This window comes from Emys orbicularis, chromosome 9 (genome assembly GCF_028017835.1).
Source record: "Emys orbicularis isolate rEmyOrb1 chromosome 9, rEmyOrb1.hap1, whole genome shotgun sequence".
Lineage (NCBI taxonomy): Eukaryota > Metazoa > Chordata > Testudines > Emydidae > Emys > Emys orbicularis.
Genome location: NC_088691.1, coordinates 11,984,685 through 12,007,845, shown reverse-complemented (window position 1 = coordinate 12,007,845; position 23,161 = coordinate 11,984,685). Strand labels below are relative to the sequence as shown.

The following is a 23,161-nucleotide window of genomic DNA, read 5'->3' as shown; positions in this document are numbered from 1 at the left end:
CCTTTGAAGTCAATGAGAACATAAGAACGGACATATTGGGTCAGACCAACGGTCCATCTTCCCCAGTACCCTGTCTTCCGACAGTGGCCAATGCCAGGTGCCCTAGAGGGAATGAACAGAACAGGGAATCATGAAGTGATCCATCCCCTGTTGCCCATTCCCAGCTTCTGGCAAACAGAAGCTAGGAACACCATCCCTGCCCATCCTGGCTAATAGCTACTGATGGACCTATCCTCCATGAACTTATCTAGTCTTTTCATTGACTTCACTGGGCTTAGAGTAGAGCCTTACTGCACAGCTCCATTAGCTCCAGGACTGGAGCAGCCTCACATGCAAAAATGAACTCTAAGGGTACGTCTTCACTACCCGCCATATCGGCGGGTAGCAATCGATTTGTCTGGGATCAATATATCGCATCTCGTTAAGACGCGATATATCGATCCCCGAACACGCTCACCGTCGACTCCGGAACTCCACCAGAGCGAGCGGCGGTAGCGCAGTCGACGGGGGAGCCGCGGCCGTCGATCCCGCGCCGTGTGGACCCCAGGTAATTCGATCCAAGATACTTCGACTTCAGCTACGCTATTCGTGTAGCTGAAGTTGTGTATCTTGGATCGATCCCCCCCCCCCAGTGTAGACCAGCCCCTAAGTATTGTATTATTCATGTATTTATTAGGGCTGTCGATTGATCGCAGTTAACTCACGTGATTAACTCAGAAAAATTAATCATGATAAATCACAGTTTTAATCGCACTGTTAAACAATAGAATACCAATTGAAATTTATTAAATATTTTTGGATGTTTTTCTACATTTTCAAATATATTGATTTCTATTACAACACAGAATAGCGTGTACAGTGCTCACTTTATATTTATTTCTGATTACAAATATTTGCACTGTTAAAAACAAAAGAAATAGTCTTTTTCAATTCACCTCATACAAGTACTGTAGTGCAATCTCTTTGTCGTGAAAGTGTAACTTACAAATGTCGTTTTTTTGTTACATAACTGCACTCAAAAACAAAACAATGCAAAACTTTAAAGCCTACAAGTCCACTCAGTACTACTACTTGTTCAGCCAATCGCTAAGACAAACAAGTTTGTTTACATTTATAGGAGATAATGCTGCCCATTTCTTATTTACAATGTCACCAGAAAGTGAGAACAGGTGTTTGCATGGAACTGTTGTAGCCGGCAGTACAAGGTATTTATGTGCCAGATATGCTAAACATTTGAATGCCCCTTCATGCTTCTGCCACTGTTCCAGAGGATGTGCTTCTATGCTGATGATGCTCATTTAAAAAAAAAAATGTGTTAATTAAATTTGTGACTGAACTCCTTGGGGGAGAATTGTATGTCTCTGGCTCTCTTTTACCCGCGTTCTGCCATATATTTCATGTTATAGCAGTCTCGGATGATGACTCAGCACATTTTGTTCGTTTTTAAGAACACTATCGCTGCAGATTTGACAAAACGCAAAGAAGGTACCAATGTGAGATTTCTAAAGATAGCTACAGCACTCGACCCAAGGTTTAAGAATCTGAAGTGCCTTCCAAAATCTGAGAGGGACGAGGTGTGGAGATGCTTTCAGAAGTCTTAAAAGAGCAACACTCCGATGCAGAAACTACAGAACCCGAACCACCAAAAAAGAAAATCAACCTTCTGCTGGCGGCATCTGACTCAGAGGATGAAAATGAACATGCGTCAGTCTGAACTGCTTTGGATCGCTATCGAGCAGAACCCATCATCAGCATGGACACACGTCCTCTGGAATGGTGGTTGAAGCATGAAGGGACATATGAATCTTTAGTACATCTGGCATGTAAATGTCTTGCGATGCCGGTTACAACACTGCCATGCAAATGCCTGTTCTCACTTTCACGTGATGTTGTGAACAAGAAGCAGGCAGTATTATCTCCTGCAAAAGTAAACAAATTTGTTTGTCTGAGCGATTGACTGAACAAGAAATAGGACCGAGTTGACTTGTAGGCTCTAATGTTTTACATTGTTTTATTTTTGAATGCAGTTATTTATTGTACATAATTCTACATTTGTAAGTTCAACTTTCATGATAAAGAGATTGCACTACAGTACTTGTATTAGGTGAACTGAAAAATACTATTTCTTTTGTTTTTTACAGTGCAAATATTTGTAATCAGAAATAAATGTAAAGTGAGCACTGTACATTTTGTATTCTGTGTCGTAATTGAAATCAATATATTTGAAAATGTAGAAAACATCCAAAATTATTTAAATAAATGGTATTCTATTATTGATTAACAGAGCAATTAATCACAATTAATTTTTTTAATCACTTGACAGCCCTAGTATTTATCCATGCAGAAGTTATCTCTGCTTACATGGACTGTCTATCTTGTAATAGTTTGTTTTGGGTTGCAGTCAAGTCCTGCATTTCTATCCAGTTGTCCAGCTGAGCTGGCTGAGACGTAAAGAGAGCTAGTGTGGTGCTTTTACAAAAAGCTTTTGAATCCTATCAAACAGTGAATCTGCTGGTATAGAAACTGATTCAAAATAAAATATCAAAATTACTCCACAGCGGAGACATTTCACTTTAATTTGACCCTTACAGATGTGTATTGTTACAGATAGGAAAGAGAGGAATATATCCTAGTCTATATTTTCTTTCTCCTTCTAACTTACTCCATAGCCATAAGTGATGTGGCTGAGATGTAAATGAGGGCAGAATTTGGCCCATTGTATTCTTATATCTCAGTTGTACAAGGGTCCCTGTAGGAAGGTTCTGTTAAAGTTTCCAAAATCCAGGTCACGTCTCCCTTGGCCTTTGCAAAATTTGGCTATACAGACCCAAACATTGCAACTTGGGCCTGTCACTGTTTGAAATAACATCCCTCAGTAAGTCAGAAACAGTGTGTAACAAAAATCATTTAGTCTGAAACGGGTCTTTGATTTAGAAGCTCCGGAGCACTATCAAAGGGAGAGAACGCTGTTTAAGCCTGGCTGTGGGCCATAGCCCGCTGCTTGTGTTCCGTGATGCTGACAGTGTCCTCTGTTTGAACCAGGATGCCTTCCATAAACAATTCAGTGACACTGCCTCTCTGTGTGCAGCAGCCCATGTGCTGTTCCGGAACGTGGTCACTTGCCATTGGAAACGGTCATGGTTCCTACTTTAGTGATGTGTTGACTTCGCACACACTTCTTATGTACGTGTATGACAAATATACATTTTTATTTATTTGCATTTATTAACTGCACCTGTTTAAAAATCTGGTGGACAATGTCTCTACCTAAATCATAATTTCAATAAAATTATAAAGTATGTTCCTGTGGGGGATATAAATGTAAATCTGGGCAAAGGAAAATAAGGCCTCGCCAAAGAGCATTTCCCATCCCTGTTTTCTTCAACTCCTTCATCCTCTCCAGATAAATCTTTAAGCAGTTACTTGCTCCCCTCACCACTGCCACTGAGAGGCTGGTACAACAGGTACATCTTGCAAGGTGTCATCTGATCTTTGGTCTGGTGGGCCAAAGAGAAAAACAAGTTCCCACGTTAAAGACTCTGGGACCAGTGAAATCCTAGCCCTAGTGAAGTCAATGGCAAAATGCCAATTGACTTCAGAGGGGCCAGAATGTCACCCTCTGGCACCATCCACATCCCATTTATGCCAAAGTGGGCTGTTAGCTTGAACGCCTGAGTTTCTGTGGTAGTATGTTTTAAAACACTTGCTTTCAGGATGAAAGTTCCCTTCTTCAGCTTTTAGCATTTTATATAAAAAAATCTCAGGCCCACACTCGTGCTGAGCTACACCCATTGAAGTCCCTGCAGGTTTTCCATTGCAATCAATTGTGATTTCACCAGGCGTGCTGGGTTTAGTCCATTTTGTATCAGGGTAGTATTGAAATGTCTGCACTGAATTTGGCTATGCGTGTAGCTCCAGCTGCTGGTCCAGCAGCTCGTGTATGGGTGTGTCTGAATTGGACCAAAAAGTGATCCCATTTTCTACTTTATTCATTTGTTCTCAAACCTCATTCATTTTTTTTCCCCAGGGCCCCCATGTGCAGTAGTTTCTGCTCATGAGGACACAATCAGATTTTCAGTCACTTGATGCTCTTTAACTGCTGAACTCAGTGTCACAGATGCATTATATGGAAATTCTGGATCCCCAGACTGGGCAGGAACTTGCGCAATCTGTTAGTAAAGAGGGAAGTAAACTGCACTGATTCAATCCCAATGAATGGAAACTCCCCTACCACTGAGGAAAGACCGCAGTGAATCAATGGGCTTGGGCCTGATCCTCTGTAGTGCTGAGTGTCCCCAAATCTCAGTGAAGTCAAGAAGGATGGAGGACACTTAGTATGTTGCATGATCTGGCCCTCATTAGCCACCTCTTTATAAGAGCTCCTATATGATTAGTTAGTTTGTGTTACATACATTTTTCTAGCTAGAGGCAGCTTATAATTGGTGTCATGCATTCAGCTTCAGTTTAATTCACTTGCTTCTCCCAGTCATTCTGTGGATCTTTTTATTGGCTCCTTCACTTTTTATTGACTTCATCAGCATGGGGGGAGGGATAGCTCAGTGGTTTGAGCATTGGCCTGCTAAACCCAGGGTTGTGAGTTCAATCCTTGAGGGGGCCACTTAGGGATCGGGGGCAAAATCAGTACTTGGTCCTGCTAGTGAAGGCTGGGGGCTGGACTCGATGACCTTTCAAGGTCCCTTCCAGTTCTAGGAGATGGGATATCTCCATTAATTAATTAATTTGAGATTAAGTGGCAGAAAATGTAATCCCTTGAGGTCACACATCTTATAGAAGGGAGAAAGCGTGCTGGAGAAGTCACATCCGTATACGACTGTAATGATCTCATACTGCCCATATGTCAGGGTGACAGAATGTTTAAAACACATTGCCTGGCCTGTAGCAGGCACTTCAAGTGCTGTCATAGCAAAGGGCTAAGCTAAACTCCCTTGGTATCTTAAGCCAAAACCACAGCTAAAAACAATGCTTGCTTTACTGGCACCTAGGACGCTTGTGGAAATCTCATTGTCTTGTGGCAAGAGCTGAGCAAAACTAATTGCATAGAAATCATCTTCACCAGAGCAAGCTGCCTACCCATCCCCATTCAGCAGCAGCAGACTCCAAAACCGAATTCTGGTCCTGCTGCTGCTAACTGCTCTGCCCCTTACAGTATTTGGGGACATCCCCGAATGCACTGGGGTAATAGAAAAACCTAAGTTAGAGTCCTACAGGCAGCACAAACATGGAATCTTGGCCTGCCTTTTAATTGTATAGGATGGTGGAAAGCTGATTAAATGACCACACAGCTGCGGGTGAAAGTATGGAATAGCTCTGGCATTACTGCTTCTCTCTGACTCCTTGTGAAATTGTTGCAGCTGTTATACCATGCCGTGTTCCAGTTTTAGACAATGGGAGAAAATTCTCCCCTTCCCCCCCCCTACAGATTGGTGCAACTCCTGTTGTCTGTTAGCAAGCGTCTTTTGCAACGTTTGTTCCTGCATGTTTATCTCGTTTCTTCAGTCCTAGGGTTTCATTTATGACTACAATTTTGATCACTTTGGGGTTGTTTTTTTTTTCATTTTTAAAAGTTATTCAGTGGAGAGGGGCTAAGACTGCAAGGAACGGATCCAGAGCTGCTGGTCTCATAAAACTGGTCTCATAAAATGTTGGCCTAAAGAAGCACATCATGAATGGGGTGGATTCAGATCTGGGTATTTGACTCTGAAATGCACTGAAGTTTGAAGAGGTTTAGAACTAGATTTAAGGTTTTTGGTCTATCTAGGATCTATTGATAAGAACATCAAGCTGGTCCATAGTAAGGCTTGTTACAACACAAACTACAGGTTTGCAAATGATGACATAGTCAAATCCATACAACAAATATCAGGAAGAATTCACCAAAATAGGCTGCCCTGATATTAGCGCCATCGCTATTTGGCAAGCACATATTACATGTTGGAAAAAAAAGGGCTTAAATATTTACTTCAGTAAGATAATGCTTCAGATAAAGAGTGTGGATGAAATCCCAGCCTCCTAGTCACCCAATAGCAAAACTCCCATTGACTTCAATGCAGCCAGGATTTCACTTTGTTTAACTGAAAGTCAAAGCACACTTTATAAAACCTTCTCAATGACTTACTCCAAAAAAAAAAAAAGGGAAGAGGAAAGTTACACAGACTAAATCCTTCACTTAATAAATCTTACAAAGAAGTCAAACAACTACAGAGCTAGGACAAAAGCCCTTCGATAGCATACTCAACCAGCTTTAAACCAATGTCAGAGGGAGGGCTGGAGAGTGAATGGACTTCTGAACGCTACCAGTAATTGCTTGCCACATAGTTTTTGCTTATGCAATGGTAAAATGGGATACTGCATTTCTACAGTGCCTTGCCTCTAAGCAGCTCAAAGGCTTTTGCAACAAAGCATCACAACTCTCCTGTATTAGCTACCCCTGTCTGTAAGTATTACTGGACCCATTTTGCAGATGGGTAAACTGTGACACCAAAAGGTTATGATTCTTGTCCGAGGTCACAGTCAGGAGTTCCAGTACTCTAACTATTAGACAAGCTCCCTCTAACATGTAAAATGGTCCTTTCTGTGGAAAGGGAAATAGTACCAAAGAACCCCTTTATAGTGCTGCAGAGGGATCAGCTACTACTTTGGGCAATTATCCTTTTTATTGGTTGTGGATAGATGGTAACTGGGCTGATGGTCAATGTAGAGGCTGTTTTCCAAGGTTACAAAAGGGGAGTGTGTGTGTGTGGGGGGGGGGGTCACACCTTACTAAGGTTTCAGATCTGTTTATTAATGCATCATCATGGAAGGAGAATTAATTCAGCATGAAATGAGTACAGGAAGGTTTCTAACATTTAGGCATGTAACATTTTTTTAAAGTTATCAATTTAAATTGTGCATTATGTTTTTATAATTTTAACTGCTAGAAATATGTCCTCCTGTGCCCTGATACTGTTTTCCTTGCACACGCAAACGAGGGTGAAAGACTTGATTCTCCACTCTGTTACACCAGTATCATGGAGTGGAGAATCAGTCCAGTAGGAGTTTTGGCTGTACAAGGAATGCAGAATCAGGCTGCTGGTGGGTAGCAATGTTGACTCTCTAAGTTCCAAGCAGCGTTGAGATCCTCCAGCAAATACTACTTAGGACTGAATGTTATCAGCTTCAATATTCCTTCCCCCTTTTCCAGCGCAAATCATCACTAAGCTGAAATATGTTCCCCACACAATATGAACAAACTTTCTATTACCCTGCCCTTTTGAAGTCGGGAATTTTGCCTGAGGAGAGAGTGAATCACTTGGCCCCAAGTAAAATAAATGTTTGTGAAATGTCTGTAATCGTCGCCATAAAGACTATCTTACAGAGCACATGCTGCAGAGCTCAAGTAACAGTGCTGTACCTCAAGCCTGTGCTAGTTGGTAAAGGGGGTGGACTTCTGTTCATACACTCCTTACTCTGTTGAGATTAGCAGTTGTACTGTGGTTATTTGGCCACCAGGAGCCAGACTGAGACCACAAACTCATTTCACATAAGTTGCCAAAGAGCCATAATTTTGTTTATTACCAACCTGAGCAAGTTTTGCACTGGTGTCCTACAAGTAAAGGGTGCAATAGCCAACTGCCAGTTTCCAGAGAACATCCAGTCCTTGTTAAAGAGTCCCTCCTAACTTCCTACTGTATTTCACAAGACCTTTGTTCACACAAAATAATAACACTGACTAAGATAACATTAAAAGCTGGATTTAATCAAGCATCTAGTCACACAATCACATTTTCAGAATCATATTAAAAATTGATGTAACGGGTGCTTTTAGTACAACAGGGTGTGGACCAAAACATCAGATCCAAACTCCCCAGACCCAAGTTTTGTAGCTGGTTCCTATTGTTATGAAATACCCAAATCTGATTATCCCCAAAACTTGGAAAAAGTCTGGATCTCTGAGTTTTCTTTCCTAAGGCCCTGTCAGATTTTCTAATCTTTATGAACAGATCTTTGCTCCCATGCGGAACTGATTGCAGGATCGGGCCTTGGCATGTTGATTACCTTCATATAGACTATTTCTTTTATCTGAAATTTTAATTTTGAAATAATTGATCTGCTTTAACTGGAATAAATTGCCTAGAGAAGTTGTGGATTCTCCATCATTGGAGATGATGTCACATGTCAGGGATGGTCTAGAGCAGGGGTTCTCAACCTTTTTCTTTCTAAGGCCCCCTCAAAATGCTATAAAAACACCATGGCCCACCTGTGCCACAACAAATGTTTTTCTGCATATGAAATCCAGGGCTGGCGTTAGGAGGTAGCAAGCAGGGGAATTGCCTGGGGCCTCACGCCACAGGGGGCCCCATGAAGCTAAGTTGCTCAGGCTTCAGCTTCAGGCCCGGGTGGTGGGGCTCAGGGCCCTGGGCTTCTGCCCCACATGGTGGGACTTTGGCTTTCTGCCCTGGGCCCCAGCGAGTCTAACGCTGGCCCTGCTTAGCGGACCCCCTGAAACCTGCTCTCAGCCCCCCAGAGGGCCCCGGACCCCTGTGTTGAGAACTGCTGGTCTAGAGTCCTGCCTTGAGTGCAGGGGACTGAACTAGAAGACCTCTCAAGGTCCCTTCCAGTCCTACAATTGTATGATTCTATGCTTTCATGTGTAATAAGAAATTAGACATTTGGTTAGCATAGTTTAGAAGAAAAGAAGAAAAGTGAGCTTCGAATGTTCCTTGATCTTTAGGACAATATTCAGCATCTCTATATAGACATATAACAGGGCTTCAGTACCTACTCTGTTCACTACCCTTTCACCACCAACAACGAAAAAGGTCTTCTAGTCTCACTATGGGTCTAAACCAAACCAAGTCAGCCAGCCACACTGGTGTTTGGCAAAGCCAGTGAACAATGTCACACACAATCATGTACCTAGGATGCTCTAGGTCACAGACTCATTTGTTTGGCAGAAATATGTGTCAGCCAGAAGTGACCAGGGTATTTTTGAGCATTGAGTCATATTTTCTGTTTTTTTAACTGCTGGTTTCCCCTCATCCTGACCCGCCTAGTATCCTTGCATCAAAATATTGTAAAAATCTGTAAATGTTCATGTTTTTCTTTAACCACATACAAACCACTGCATTCCTTACCAGGAGAAGAGTTTCAGAGTAGCAGCCGTGTTAGTCTGTATCCGCAAAAAGAACAGGAGTACTTGTGGCACCTTAGAGACTAACAAATTTATTAGAGCATAAGCTTTCGTGGGCTACAACCCACTTCTTCGGATGCATATAGAGAAGAAGAGTGTAACTGTGTTAAGATTTAGCCCACAATCCGGCAAACACTTAGAATAAAAGAATAAAACGAGTAGTGTCATTGGGGTAAATTCTGGCCCAATTGAATTCAACAGTAAAACTCAAAGGAGCCAGGATTCAATCCGTTGACTTTGCTGAGACTATGTGCTTAAAGTTAAGCATGCACATAAGCATAAGCATGTGCATAAACATTTGCTGGATCAGGCCTTATTCAGGAAAAAAATCCTGATGTACTTTCAAGAATCACAGTATCAGCAAGATGAAAAGGTATGGTAAAGAGTTTTGTTTTAAAGGAACAGAGAGTCCTGTGGCATCTTTAAGACTAACAGATGTATTGGAGCATAAGCTTTCGTGGGTGAATGCCACTTTGTCAGACGCATGTTTGTTTTAAAGGGACACCATTAACTTAAAAATCACCCTTCTATCTCTGTTTTCTTTACCTGCTGTTGTAATATTAAGATCACTACGAGTGGTACAGATCAGAAAATGGCGGGACGTGGGGGAGAGAGAATTCTCTCTATACTTTTCAGTTTGTTTGCTCTGTGTATTTGACAGCACTTTTTGTAGAGTGAATTTCACTATTTCTGCTGTATGGGCAATCAGTTTCCCTTGTTGATTGTGTGAGTATTTTGCACAGAAACAGGGAAGAAAAAAAACATTTTTAACATAGCAAAATGCTGTTGTAAAACCACCCAAAGTGTCAGGGGATTCAGAGACAGGTGTAGTACCTGATGTTATTTTTAACTCTCATTTTCTTGGGAGGACGGTGAAGGAGTTAACTGATTAGTTTTCCATTTGACAGTATCCCTTTAAGTCAATTTCATAAGGTTCAGAGAAAGGGCTAACCATTATTTCAGTGTATCTTACTCCTGGTCCTGGAGCACTGAATATGGCAAATAAATTAGAGCACCATAGAAATATTGACAACATTGGAATGGTTTCTGGATGGAAATGATCAGCTTTTATACAAGGGTGGAGCTAGACAAGTATGCTATGCCCTGAGAAGGGTGGGCCAATTTGTTCAGTCTGTCATCAAAGGAAAGAAACAAGAGCTGTGTGTATATGTGTGTGTCACATGCTTCATGTTAATTTAGTAATAAGAGATTGTTTGCATTATGATTATGTTACAGCTTCTGTTAATTAGGAACTACAGCTCTTTGGGACATAAAATTAAAATGTACTAAACATTGCATAAGGTACATGCAATATATATATTTTTAATTCTGTAGTATGTCCTTCTTCTGAATCTTCCCTTCTCAGCTGAAAGCATTTCGAATTTTTCCCCTGATGCAATGGAAAAATGGGTGTGAGTCTTCGCTGCCTGACAGTTTGGGTGTTTTTGAAAATCCCACCCAATATTGGCCAAACACTGCTCCTACTGAATCCACCCTTTATGTAGTTACTCACATCTGTGTAAAGTGATGATAAAACATTCCCAAACCCAGGGCCTGATCCTGCAAACTTGAACATGAATATCTTTACTCATGTGAGTAATTCCACTGTATCCATTGGGATAACTCACATGGTAAAATTACTCACATGTGTTTGCAGGATTTTCACCCATTTTGCAGGGGGGGTAAATGATTCCACAAGGTGCAAGGCAGTGGAAAAGCAGGCCCAATGAGCCCACTCCTGGTTCATTAGAATTAATGAGAGTTTTAGCATCAGCTGCAGTGGTTCAGGATCAGCCCAAACTCTATAATTAAAGAACAAATAGAATACACTCTTCCACATTTGAACGGTTTCCTACTTGATCATCTTTGGAGAAATGTCTGTTCATTCTTATTTACAGTGTGTGTCATCTTTATCAAATGTGTGCCTCTCACCAAGTCTTTGGGCACATGTTCTCTGTATATGAAAACTAATTTCCAAAGTAAGACCCTGATCCTGCAAACTAATCTGCATGGGGGACCTGTATGCATGTGAAGCCCCATTAACTTCAGTGAGGCTTTATGCAGGCACAGGGGTCCATTTGCATGGAGCAGCTCGCAGGATCCAGGCCTAACATATTGACAATTATCAATGAAAATGAATTCCCCTCCACCCTCACCTCCCCAGTCCCTTTAAAACCTAATTCTGCAAGTTGCTTAGCCCATCAATGGGACTCCTTAAGATCCCAACCCTTCACACACTTTGGCACAGGGGACCAGTGGAACAACTCAGGTGCTTAAAGTTGAATACATGTGTAAATCTGAGGATTTGGGCCCATGTGACTATGAACTAGCAGGATAAGGCTCCTATAGTAACAGAACCAGAAAGTGATATACTACTACAGAGAAACAAACAAAAGGCACATGAATTTGCATAGCAAGTTATGTGCCATATAAATCAAATAAAAATAATGCAGGAACTAATAGTACACGAATAAAGAATATTTGGTTGAAGCGATGGTTTTCTGTAAAATATTAAGACGGAGCATAATAGGCAGTGAGAGGACATTGTTTACCCAGTGCAAATACATAATTAATAATAGGGAGCATTTATATGGCACTTAACGTTTACCGAGTGCTCTGCAAACAGCTCAGTAATGCAAAGCAGAATGGGCGGGTGGATAAACAGTGTGGGCCTGGTTGCAGCAATGACAGTGTAGAATGATCTGGCACTGTTCCACAGCACTGGTTAAGATGGTGGGGGAATCCCCCAGGAGAGAGATCCCTGTGGATGTTCCCTGTGCTGTTGCGGTATCCCTGATGGGGGCAGTGGGGAAGTCTCATGGGGAGAGGCCCCTGCTGCTCTCTTCCTGGTTGGGGAGAACCCTACAAGGATTCCTCATGTTGGGGGATTCCAGGGGCTGCTGCTTGACCTTTCTTGGGGTATGACCATGGAGAAGTGTCTGGGTGGGAGGGTGCTCCAGAACTGCTTTTCCCCCGGCTATTAGGGGGATTCCTAAGGGAGGAGCCCTTTTAACAGGTTTCAATGCTGCTTCCTGCTGACTATTTGTGTGTGTAGGAGGGTTCCGTGCTGGTAAAGGGTCTCAGTGCTGCTGCTTCCCAACTGGCAGGGACGTGTCTGTTGGGGGGGCAGTGTAGTGCCCCCCCAGCCAGAGAGAGGGTGCCTGTGGTGCAGGGGTCCCAGTGCAGCCCCCCCACCACTCCCTGGATGATGGGGGGATGTCTGTGGAGGAGGGATCCCGGTGCAGCGCCCCCAGGATAAGTGGGGTGTCTGTGGCAGATAGGGTGACCAGATGAGAGGAAGAAAATATCGGGACACATGGGGGGTCACTGGCGGAGCAAAAAAAAAAACCGGAGTACCACGATATATCCGGACAAACGCCTAGATAATGGGACGGTCCCGATTTTATCAGGACGTCTGGTCACCCTAGTGGCAGAGAGGTATCGGGGTGTGTAGGCGGAGGGGTATCAGTGTAGAGCCCCTCCGCGGTGATGGGGTGTCTGGGCGGAGGGGTATCAGTGCAGCCCCCCAGTGTCTGTGGCGGAGGGGTATAGCTGCAGGGCCCCCCGTGTCTGTGGCGGAGGGGTATCAGTGCAGCGCCCCCCCCCCCCCGTGTCTGTGGTGGAGGGTATCAGTGCAGCCCCACCAGTGTCTATGGCGGAGGGGTATAGCTGCAGCCCCCCCCCCCCCCGTGTCTGTGGCGGAGGGGTAAAGCTGCACGGCCCCCCAGTGTCTGTAGCAGAGGGGTATAGCTGCAGGGCCCCCCGTGTCTGTGGCGGAGGGGTATCAGTGCAGCGCCCCCCGCCCGTGTCTGTGGCGGAGGGGTATCAGTGCAGCGCCCCCCCCCCGTGTCTGTGGTGGAGGGGTATCAGTGCAGCCCCACCAGTGTCTGTGGCGTAGGGGTATAGCTGCAGCCCCCCCCCCCGTGTCTGTGGCGGAGGGGTAAAGCTGCACGGCCCCCCAGTGTCTGTAGCAGAGGGGTATAGCTGCATGGCCCCCCGTGTCTGTGGCGGAGGGGTATCAGTGCAGCGCCCCCCGCCCGTGTCTGTGGCGGAGGGGTATCAGTGCAGCGCCCCCCCCCGTGTCTGTGGCGGAGGGGTATCAGTGCAGCGCCCCCCGCCCGTGTCTGTGGCGGAGGGGTATCAGTGCAGCGCCCCCCCCCCCGTGTCTGTGGTGGAGGGGTATCAGTGCAGCCCCACCAGTGTCTGTGGCGGAGGGGTATAGCTGCAGCCCCCCCCCCCCCCCGTGTCCGTGGCGGAGGGGTAAAGCTGCACGGCCCCCCAGTGTCTGTGGCGGAGGGGTATCAGTGCAGCCCCCCCCCCCAATGTCTGTGGCGGAGAGGTATAGCTGCAGGGCCCCCCAGTGTCTGTGGCGGAGGGGTATCAGTGCAGCCCCCCCCCGGGTGTCTGTGGCAGAGGGGTATCAGTGCAGCCCCCCCCCGGGTGTCTGTGGCAGAGGGGTATCAGTGCAGCCCCCCCCCCGGGTGTCTGTGGCGGAGGGGTATCAGTGCAGCCCTCCCCCCCGGGTGTCTGTGGCGGAGGGGTATCAGTGCAGCCCCCAATGTCTGTGGCGGAGAGGTATAGCTGCATGGCCCCCCAGTGTCTGTGGCGGAGGGGTATAGCTGCAGCCCCCCGGCTGTCTTTGGCGGAGGGGTAACAGTGCAGCCGCCCCCGGCCGGCGGCGGGTGTCTGTCTGCGGAGCTCCTTCCCAGTACCTCCCCGCGGGGGCGGAGGCGGAGGCGGGGGCGGGGCCAGCCCGCCCCTGCCGCGTGGGCGGGCCCGGCGGCGCAGGGAGGTGCTGAGATTAGGGGCGCGCGGCGGCTCAGTGGCTGCGGCTCACGGGCGGCATGCTGTCCTCGGCCGCGCTGCTGGCGGTGGGCGCGCTGCTGTGGCTGGGCCCGCAGCCCCCGGGCCGGGCGGCCGCCGCTCAGGCCATGTGGACCGCCTGGCTGAACGTGTCGTGGCGGGAGCCCGGCGGCGGGAACCGCAGTGGCTGGAACGCGAGCGAGAGCGGTCTCTTCGGGCAGGACTCGCCGCTGCAGCGGGCGGCCGGGCTGCTGCTGCAGCCCGACGGGCCCGACGGCCTCAACGCCTGCAGCCCGCTCACCAACTTCAGCGAGGCGGGCGCCGGCCAGGCCTGGCTCGCCCTCATCCAGCGCGGCGGCGGCTGCACCTTCGCCGACAAGATCCGCCTGGCGGCCGAGCGCGGCGCGGCGGGGGCCGTGATCTACAACTACCGGGGCACGGGCAAGGAGGTGCTGACGATGTCGCACCCGGGTGAGTGACGCGCGGGCTCCGGCCCCTGCAGGGAAAGGGGAGGGTCCTCCTGGCTTGGCTCTCGTGACTGGGGGGGGGGGATCGTCCCCTCGCCAGCCCGCAGACTGGTCCCCGCCAGGTGCGCTGCCCACTCCCGCCACTGGCATCTAGGGCGCTGGCCCGTCCCCTGGGCTGGGCTCTGCTCCCCAGCCTCTGGCCGGGCTTCCTTCTCGCATGGCAACGCTGCTGCTGCTGCCCTAGAGCTTCAGGGGCAAACCCTGCTCGAGACTTCTCTGGAGAAAGGTCTCCCCGAGCTCCCGTGGAGGGGGCCGATGGCTTCCCCTTTCACGAGGCAGGGCTAGGTCTCCAGGGGCTGAGTGTCGGGGCTGCATTTTGGGATTCACGCCTAGTACCCGAAGAGGGGGTGGTGCTGTGCAGGTGTAGGGCAGTGGGGCCTCTGACCCCGCCGGCTTGCAAGCTGAATGCCTGTGGCTAAGCAGCAGCAGAACTGCTGTTGCTGTAATAATGAATAAACAACTCGCCACGTAAAGCGAACTGCCTTCATTAGAGCTCGAATTTTTCTCCCCAGGAACGAGGTCCTCGGTAGTTTCTCCAAGGTCTGAACAGAGGGAGTTTGCCATATGGCAATGGGAAGGAGAATCCACTCAGCGGCAGTGTGCGCAGGGAGTCAAAAGGGCACTAAGTGGATTGTAAGGATTGGCAGGATGTGGAGCAGGGGTGGAGTTTGGGAAAACTTGGGAGGCAAGAAGGAGCATGACTTTCATATAGAGAGGCTATATAAGAGTCATTGCAGAGACTAAAGTAAGGTTGACAGAAAGGCTATCTTGGCAGCTGTGGCTTGGACTGAAAGTGGAAAAGATGAGTGGGACAAGCCAGACATATGGGGGAATGGACTATTGTCTCAGCAGTAAGATAGAAAGGAAGAGATTTGGGGGACAACGTAGGAGTAGGAATTCTGAGGGTTGGATGGCGGGGGGGACAGGGTAAATTAATGATGGTCAGATGTTGCCAAGATTGCAAGCATAGGGGAATGGTGGTGGTGATGTAAGGGGAAAAGGAGGAAGCTGGAGAGAGGGTTAACTAGTATTCTAGCTCTTGATTTTGAAAATATCTTCTGAACACAAACTGATGCAGTTCTGAGTCTCCAGACGGCTCCAGTGCTTACCTCTCAGAACTTTCCAATGCTGTAGCGGAGTGAAAATGAACAGGAAGTACTCGGTTTTCAGCAGGGTGTTGGCCAGGGACAGATGGCATCTTTAGTCTGGCTAGTTTAGTTCCCTCAAGTGACTTTGACCTAAAAGATCTTGATTTTTGATCTTCAAAAGACAGGAAATCCTCATGCTGACATGCCTGTTACTCTTTCCTGAACTCTTACCAATGTATCAGCCTAAACATGGCTTGCCATTCAAGGCATTTTGGTGAATTTCTGATTTAATACATAACAATGTTTAATACATAAGCTATTGAAGCTTAAACCTGAGCAGGTTGCTGCCTGAGTTCTCTGGGCTGGGAGAGCTGTGCACTGTCATATGGCAGCATGTGTTCAGACATATGGACTGGGGGTGGGAATTGTTTGGTTCTTTTTGCTACTAATCTAGTTAACTGTGCTCAGACTCTGCTTTTCAGTCAGTCTACCTAGGGGCAGAGAGAGGGGCTGATGTCTCCTCCAGACATTTCTATTTTTAGTCACAGTTTTCCCTGTATCCCACTCAACAATGAACTCTGAATGGAATTAGTGTGGGTCCCACCCTTTGATCTTCATGTGAATTCATTTTATGCCTCACAACTTGTCCCTTGACAGGTTGAGTGGTGTTTCCAGTACAAGTATCAAGCCTTTTTAAAGCAAATTTACTTTCTGCAGAAGTTGATGGCATGGGTTCCTTCCACTTGCCATAGAAAGTGTCCTGTATCAGAGGGGTAGCCATGTTAGTCTGAATCTGTAAAAAGCAACAGAGGGTCCTGTGGCACCTTTAAGACTAACAGAAGTATTGGAGCATAAGCTTTCGTGGGTGAATGCACACTTCATCAGACACAAGATCAGGCTTGCATCTGATGAAGTGGGCATTCATCCACGAAAGCTTATGCTCCAATACTTCTGTTAGTCTTAAAGGTGCCACGGGACCCTCTGTTGCTTTTTACAGAAAGTTTCCTATTTGCCACTAGTGAGTGGGTTCCCCCCCCCAACTCCTTATTTTTCAAATGAAGACTTAACAGTTTGATAGTCATGGTAGTACAGTCAAGCTAATATTTCATGGGAAGATACCTTAAGTTTGAGCGAGTGGACATTAAGACTCTAGTAATGGAAAAAGTAGACACTTCAAAGGAAGTTCTTTTCAGAACCTAATATTGTAAAGTGTTAACTAAGCTAGCAAACTGAATCAAAAACAGGGTGGCTTAAAACAAGACCTGAGAAACACCTGGTGAAAATGGGGAAAGATTATTTCTTCACTTTTCAACTGTTAAGGATAAATGGCATTTGTGTGGCTTTTTCCTGTGTACTTTTCATAAAGCACTCTTGGGGTTTCGGTCTTGCAATTTCCTGGACTTATAGAACATTCATCCTGCTTTTTATCCCCTGTGATCTATAGATGAAGTTGGGGTGTGTAGAGAGAGTAGTTGCTACCAGTAATAAAGGTAGCACATAAACAACAAGGAGTCTGGTGGCACCTTAAAGACTAACAGATTTATTTGGGCATAAGCTTTCGTGGGTAAAAACCTCACTTCTTCAGATGCATCTGAGGTTTTTACCCACGAAAGCTTATGCCCAAATAAATCTGTTAGTCTTTAAGGTGCCACCAGACTCCTTGTTGTTTTTGTAGATACAGACTAACACGGCTACCCCCTGATACTTGGTAGCACATACTTAGCGCAAAACATGAGTCATGTTTTGCGCTAATTCCCTTCTGAAAAGAAACTACATTGGAGAGAACCCGTGGCTTACTTTCAGGGCTTTCTCCAAACAAGCATGCCTCTTTTGTAACTACTTAAATGCCAGAGGATGGCACTTCTGCAGAACTGTCTTATTGATACAACATCATGGGTGTGCATGGTAAAATACAGATTCAAAAACACCAGCCCCTGCCTAAGGAACTTAGTCTTTTTGTTGGTCCTGGACAGCATGTTAAGTTTTGTGCTGTAGTTAGTGCTTTTGTTAAACCCCATGGGAATCTGGCCAAAAATGAAGTGCATGGGGCAATCACTTTACACTTACCTCCTGCATCATATCCATTGTTGCTCATGTGGACAAGGAGTAATCTTCCCTCATTTCAAGATGTATGTTGCCCTTTGAGAATGGTGGATGTGTTAAATATATACAACATCACTCTTGTGTCTTGAAGATGTCTGGTTTCTTTGACAGAGCGTCTCAGAAAGGAGCTTCGCTGCCATGTGACTGGATATCTGCTTAATGCCTATTCATGCTAATATCTATTAAGGGCTTTGCATGCAGCCTTTTAAAAAGACTGTGTAAAACCTAATGTAGCCCAAACAGACTTGCCTGAGCATGGGCTTAAGCAAAGTAATGTTTTAGGCAATGGTCTTAAGACTGGGCATAAACAGAGTAGCACTCATTAACAGGTCACCCTTAGTTTGGCATCTACTTATATCTGTAGCCAGATGTGTTAAGAGAAGATAGTGAAGAATGTTTAACATGAACTTACAATAAAATTAAGTGGCAGGTGAGGATGAAAGTGAAATAAGGAGAACTGTCTGCTATTCGATCACTGTACATGTAACCTAACAACAAAACGTGGACTTTGTGCACTTTCTAGTTCTTGTAATGAAGCATCCCAACAATGTGCCTGGGTTCTGACCAGAAGGGATTGTCATTAGGATTGAAAAGAGAACTTTGGTTCTTCAGTACTTGCACCTCAAACATTGTTCACCTAGATCACTGAACAGCCATCAGAGAGTAGCTACTTTTGATCACTGCTGACCTCTTGAACCAGTGTCCTAGGGATAGGAGCATCTCTTTACTAATCTGTTTAGCCAGCCAGTCCCCTCCATGGCATATTTTTCTTAAAATCCCAGTAGAAGGAGACTTGGTTAGCTTAATTGAACAAGCTGTTGTTCTCCATGGTGTGTGCTGTGCTTGAAAGATCTTCTCCCTCCCCTTTGCCCCTTAGGTATAGTTTTGAGTTTTAGGCACTCATACCACAATTGTTCAAGGTGTGGTGGTGATCCAGCATGATTCATTATGTGCCCTGGGGTATATTGAAACTTCCGGTTCTATTTTTTGTCCATGCTTGGGCTTGGAAGTTCTAAACCAGTGGATTCCATCTTTTTGTCTGAAGCTGTCCCTCTGTAATAATTGCCTTATGGTACCTCATGAATCCTTGCTCTGTGCCATGACAATTGCTGCACCTAATCTGTGGGGCTGCCATTCTCTCTTCTTGCGTTCTTTGTCTGACTTTGTCTCCTGTTTCTCACTGTTTCTACTTCATTACCTTTCCTGAGTCTTCTGATCTCTTCTCTCTCCCTACCCTCCAGTGCTCTCCCCTGCTGTGTTTTCTGTTATCTGTCTTCCAACTGCTGTATTTCCTGTGTCTTGGCCCCTGACAGTGCTGGCCTTCTCTTCTCTTCCTAATTACCCTGCTTGCCGGGGACAGTGAATGTTTGTCTGGCCCGTAGCAGAGGGTAGAAATGCAAAGGAAGTGGTGCATGGAGCTGTGGTGATCCTGTGCGGTTAAGTGAAACTTTGTTGACTAGGCAACAGACGAAGCAGTGTCCTCTGCTAAGAAGAAGGGGATGGCAATGTATCACTGTTCTTTGGGGAAGCAGTAGCAGGAAAGTAAAGGGGAAGTGAAGTTGAGACATTAAAATGCAATTCTTTTCTAATAGATAAATAAATAAATATGTATCTTAAATATGGAGGGAGGGATAGCTCAGTGGTTTGAGCATTGGCCTGCTAAACCCAGGGTTGGGAGTTCAATCCTTGAGGGGGCCACTTAGGGATCTGGGGCAAAAATCAGTACTTGGTCCTGCTAGTGAAGGCAGGGGGCTGGACTCAATGACCTTTCGGGGTCCCTTCCAGCTCTATGAGATAGGTATATCTCCATATATATATAATAGCTCTCACCCCTGTGTGTAGTCAGTCCTGTCTGCTGACTCGGGGGACAACTCTGCAACTGTTAGCGCTTTACAGCAGTACATGGAAGGAACTAGATTCTGTTCCTCCTACTGCATCACTAACAGAATAACTTGAGTTCAGTCAGCTATCTGTCCATGCCTACTAAAGATCCTGTGGGCACAATCTGACCCATAGAAACTTTTTATTACAGGTGGTGATGCTTAGGAAGGAAAGAAACCAGTTTGACTCTTATTCCAGGCTCAGCTTCTGGGTCTGACAATTGGAAAAAATACTTGTAAATGGAGCAAGCATATTTCATATGGAATTGCTGCCAACCTGAACATGGACCCTGTAATGCAATATCTAGAATCACACTTGGAGCAAGAAGACAGACTGAAACAAGGAAGGAAAAACATGTACAGAAATAGCTTACTCACTAACTCCAAGGCCTTGGCTATGCTAGGATTTTTACCTCCTAATTTCCCACCATGTGTATCACTGGTGTGACCCCTCCAGAGGGAGTAACAGTGGGAATCCTAGTGTAGAGATTACCAGAATTTTGCCCACTGTCATCTGGGGCTTCTCCAAAGGTCAACTTTGTGTAAGTGAACTTTCAGCTCATTTTTTGTTGAAACCTAAATAAATGGTACCTTGGAGAAGTGCAGCTCCATGATATTTGAAACTAAAAGCTCACATATTCTGATTTGATTCTAAATTTATTGTAGGCATGCATGGAACAGTGACTGAAATATCTTAATCTGCCTTTGCTAGCGTGAAATAGACTATTGCAGACAGTGCTTCTGGGAAGACATTGGTGCAGGGCAGTAATGCAGCCACATCGAGGGAGAATTGGAGCAGGTGGGGGGAATAGATTTCAGCCGAGGAAATGATGGTAAAAACAGGTGGGGCTGAAATTAGATACTGTTGCCGACGCAAGAATATGCAAACTGTCTTCCTGTCCAGTTATGGATGGAAGCTTTCATGTACTGCCAGACAAAGAACAAAAGCCCTCTTGGATGGACTTGCACTTGTGCAATGTAAAATATGTTGACTCTTCTCGCCTTCACAGAATCTCTGTTGCCACAAAACTTTCCAACTCCTAATATAGGCATATCTTCTAGACATGCGATAAACGACTGTATTTTTTCCCCATTGATTATCAAACTTATCTTTTGAGGTAGCATTCTTATTTAGAGGTTCAAACGTTCCAGTACATTTAAATAACGCTTATTTTTAGTCATTTCACTTTAAGAGGCTTGCATTATTTAATTACTGTGCACACATTGAGAGGGCCAGATTAATTCTGTTTTGTTTGCATCAGTCCTATGTCTAGAAATTAATGGCACATCAATTTGTCAATTACCATTTAAAAACACACACAATACAAAAATAGCCAAATCAGATATAATATCCTACCTAATACCTTCTAGTATCTAAAATGCCAAGGATTTAATGGAGTCTGATGTCATATTTATTTAGTAACTTTGTAAGCATTGTATCTTATCAACAAATAAACTTCAGTTTTAATTATACTAATTTCAAGATGATGGTACCTTTCTGTGGCAGGCTGAACATGGTTTCAAAGTATAATATTATGGGCTGGTAATTGCTGACCTCTGTAACTTATATTGGCCTTCAAAAGCAAACATGTGATTGGGGAAAGACTGAAACAGCAAGACCGAAGTACATAAAATGATTTCAGTTAGCTTTAAAGGAGTCTTTAATACTCTTGAGAGAACCAGAATGTTAAGTTGGTTTCCCTGTCAGGGTACATTAATAGCTGTGGACATTCCTTAAGTGTTAAGAGTAATATGTCTTGAAGATCTGCAGAGAAAGTCCGATGTGATCATTTTTTCAACTTCCTTCTTCCAATGCTCAGATCATGACTCTGCTGGCCTTGAATGACAGATCATCTGGCTTTGTGAGTGCTATACCTGAGCAGACATTGGCTAAAAATAACCAACAAATGTATCAAGGAAAGAATGCTAGCCAAGCAGGGGTGTTGCTTTCATGAAGCGCAAAAGTCAAGAGGCACAGTTTCTGGGGTATCCTGTATTAACAAACTAGGACTAAAAAGAATCTGAGTGTCTAAACTTGGATCAATATATGAAAAAGAAGGTGGTGAGGTTAAAACCTTCAATGCCAATAGTAAAACTTGTACTGAAGGGATTAATTGTCACCAGCAGAAACAGCATACCATCTCTTAAGTTAATAGAGGAAGCAGTAGTCATCAAGAAGACTAGCTGTGTCCTGTTTAGACTTGTTATGCGGCATAGTTTTTAGAAACAAGCAGTAAAGGAAACTAAACTCTAAAAGAGTCAAGAATTGAAATCTGTGTTAGTATTGTGATTGGTATATCCTAAAGTAGCCTGGTTTTTAACACTATTTGTGAATGGTAAACAAGCAAGCCTTTGCTCCTTTTGAAAGAGAGCAGAATCATAGAAATGCAGGGCTGGAAGGGACCTCGAGATGTCATCTGGTCAACCCTCCATGCTGAGGCAGGACCAAGTATAATTATACCATCCTTGACTGGTGTTAGTCTAAGCTGTTACTAAAAACCTCCGATGACAGGGATTCCACAACCTTCTTTGAAAGCCTGTTCAGTAACTAGTTATCTTTATAGTTAGTCTTTACTAATATCTAACCTAAATCTCCCTTGCTTCAGAGTAAGCTGATTACTACTTGTCCTACCTTCAGTGAACATGGAGAACAATTGATTGCTGTCCTCTTTATAATAGCCTTAACATATTGAAGACTATTAGGTCCCCCCTCGATCCTCTTTCTCAAGACTAAACATATCCAGTTTTTTAACCTTTCCTCATAGGACAGGTTTTCTAAACCTTTTATAATTTTTGTTGCTCTCGTCTGGACTCTCCACTTTGTCCACATATTGCCTAAATTGTGGTGCCCAAAACGGCACAGTATTCCAGCTGAGGCCTCATCAAGGCCAAGCCTTACCTTCCATGTCTTATATATGACAGTCCTGTTAATACATGCCGAAATGATACTGGTCTTTCTTTCAGCTGCATCACACTGTTGATTCATAGCCAAATTGTGATCCACTATACCTTGCAGATCCTTTTCAGCACTACCACTGCCTAGCCAGTTATTCCCCATTTTTATAGTTACTCCTTTTTTTAATTAAGTGTAGTACTTCACACTTGTCTTTATTTCATCTTGCTGATTTCATACAATTTCTCCAATTTGTAAAGATTATTTAGAATTCTTATCCTGTCCTCCAAAGTGCTAGCAATCCCTCCCAGCTTTCATCGCAGATTTTATAAACATACTCTCCACTCTGTTATCTAAGACACTAATGAAAATGTAGAATGGTACCGGACCCAGGAGAGATGCCTATAGGACCTCACTAGATCTATCCTCCCAATCTGATAGCAAACAGTTGATAACTACTCTTCAAGGACAGTCTTTCAACACATTAGGAATACCATAGAGACTTTCTTTGGTGGAAAATGGAGTTGTCTGTCAATGTCAAATGTGGCTACCCTCATCTGCCTCAGCCATGGCTTGATGTGGTTTCTTTGCATGGCTCTGTTCTCATACCGGACACATCTGATTCAGAAAGAACACAACTGGATCCAGAACTCTAAGATCATCTCTGCACCAAGTAA

At 45.0% G+C, this 23,161-nt stretch overlaps 1 protein-coding gene across 2 annotated transcripts in view; it reads left to right on the top strand.

The window, feature by feature from the left end:
• RNF128 (ring finger protein 128) overlaps positions 1 to 23,161 on the top strand; it is a 70,808-nt gene that overhangs the window by 10,881 nt on the left and 36,766 nt on the right. The window contains exon 1 of one of the 2 annotated variants that reach the window (XM_065410732.1): positions 14,035 to 14,464. The exons of the other annotated variant lie outside the window; for it this stretch is intronic. Coding sequence (XP_065266804.1) covers positions 14,035 to 14,464 — 430 coding nt within the window. Of the gene's footprint in view, positions 1 to 14,034; positions 14,465 to 23,161 lie in introns of those variants that run through there. 2 annotated transcript variants of the gene reach the window in all.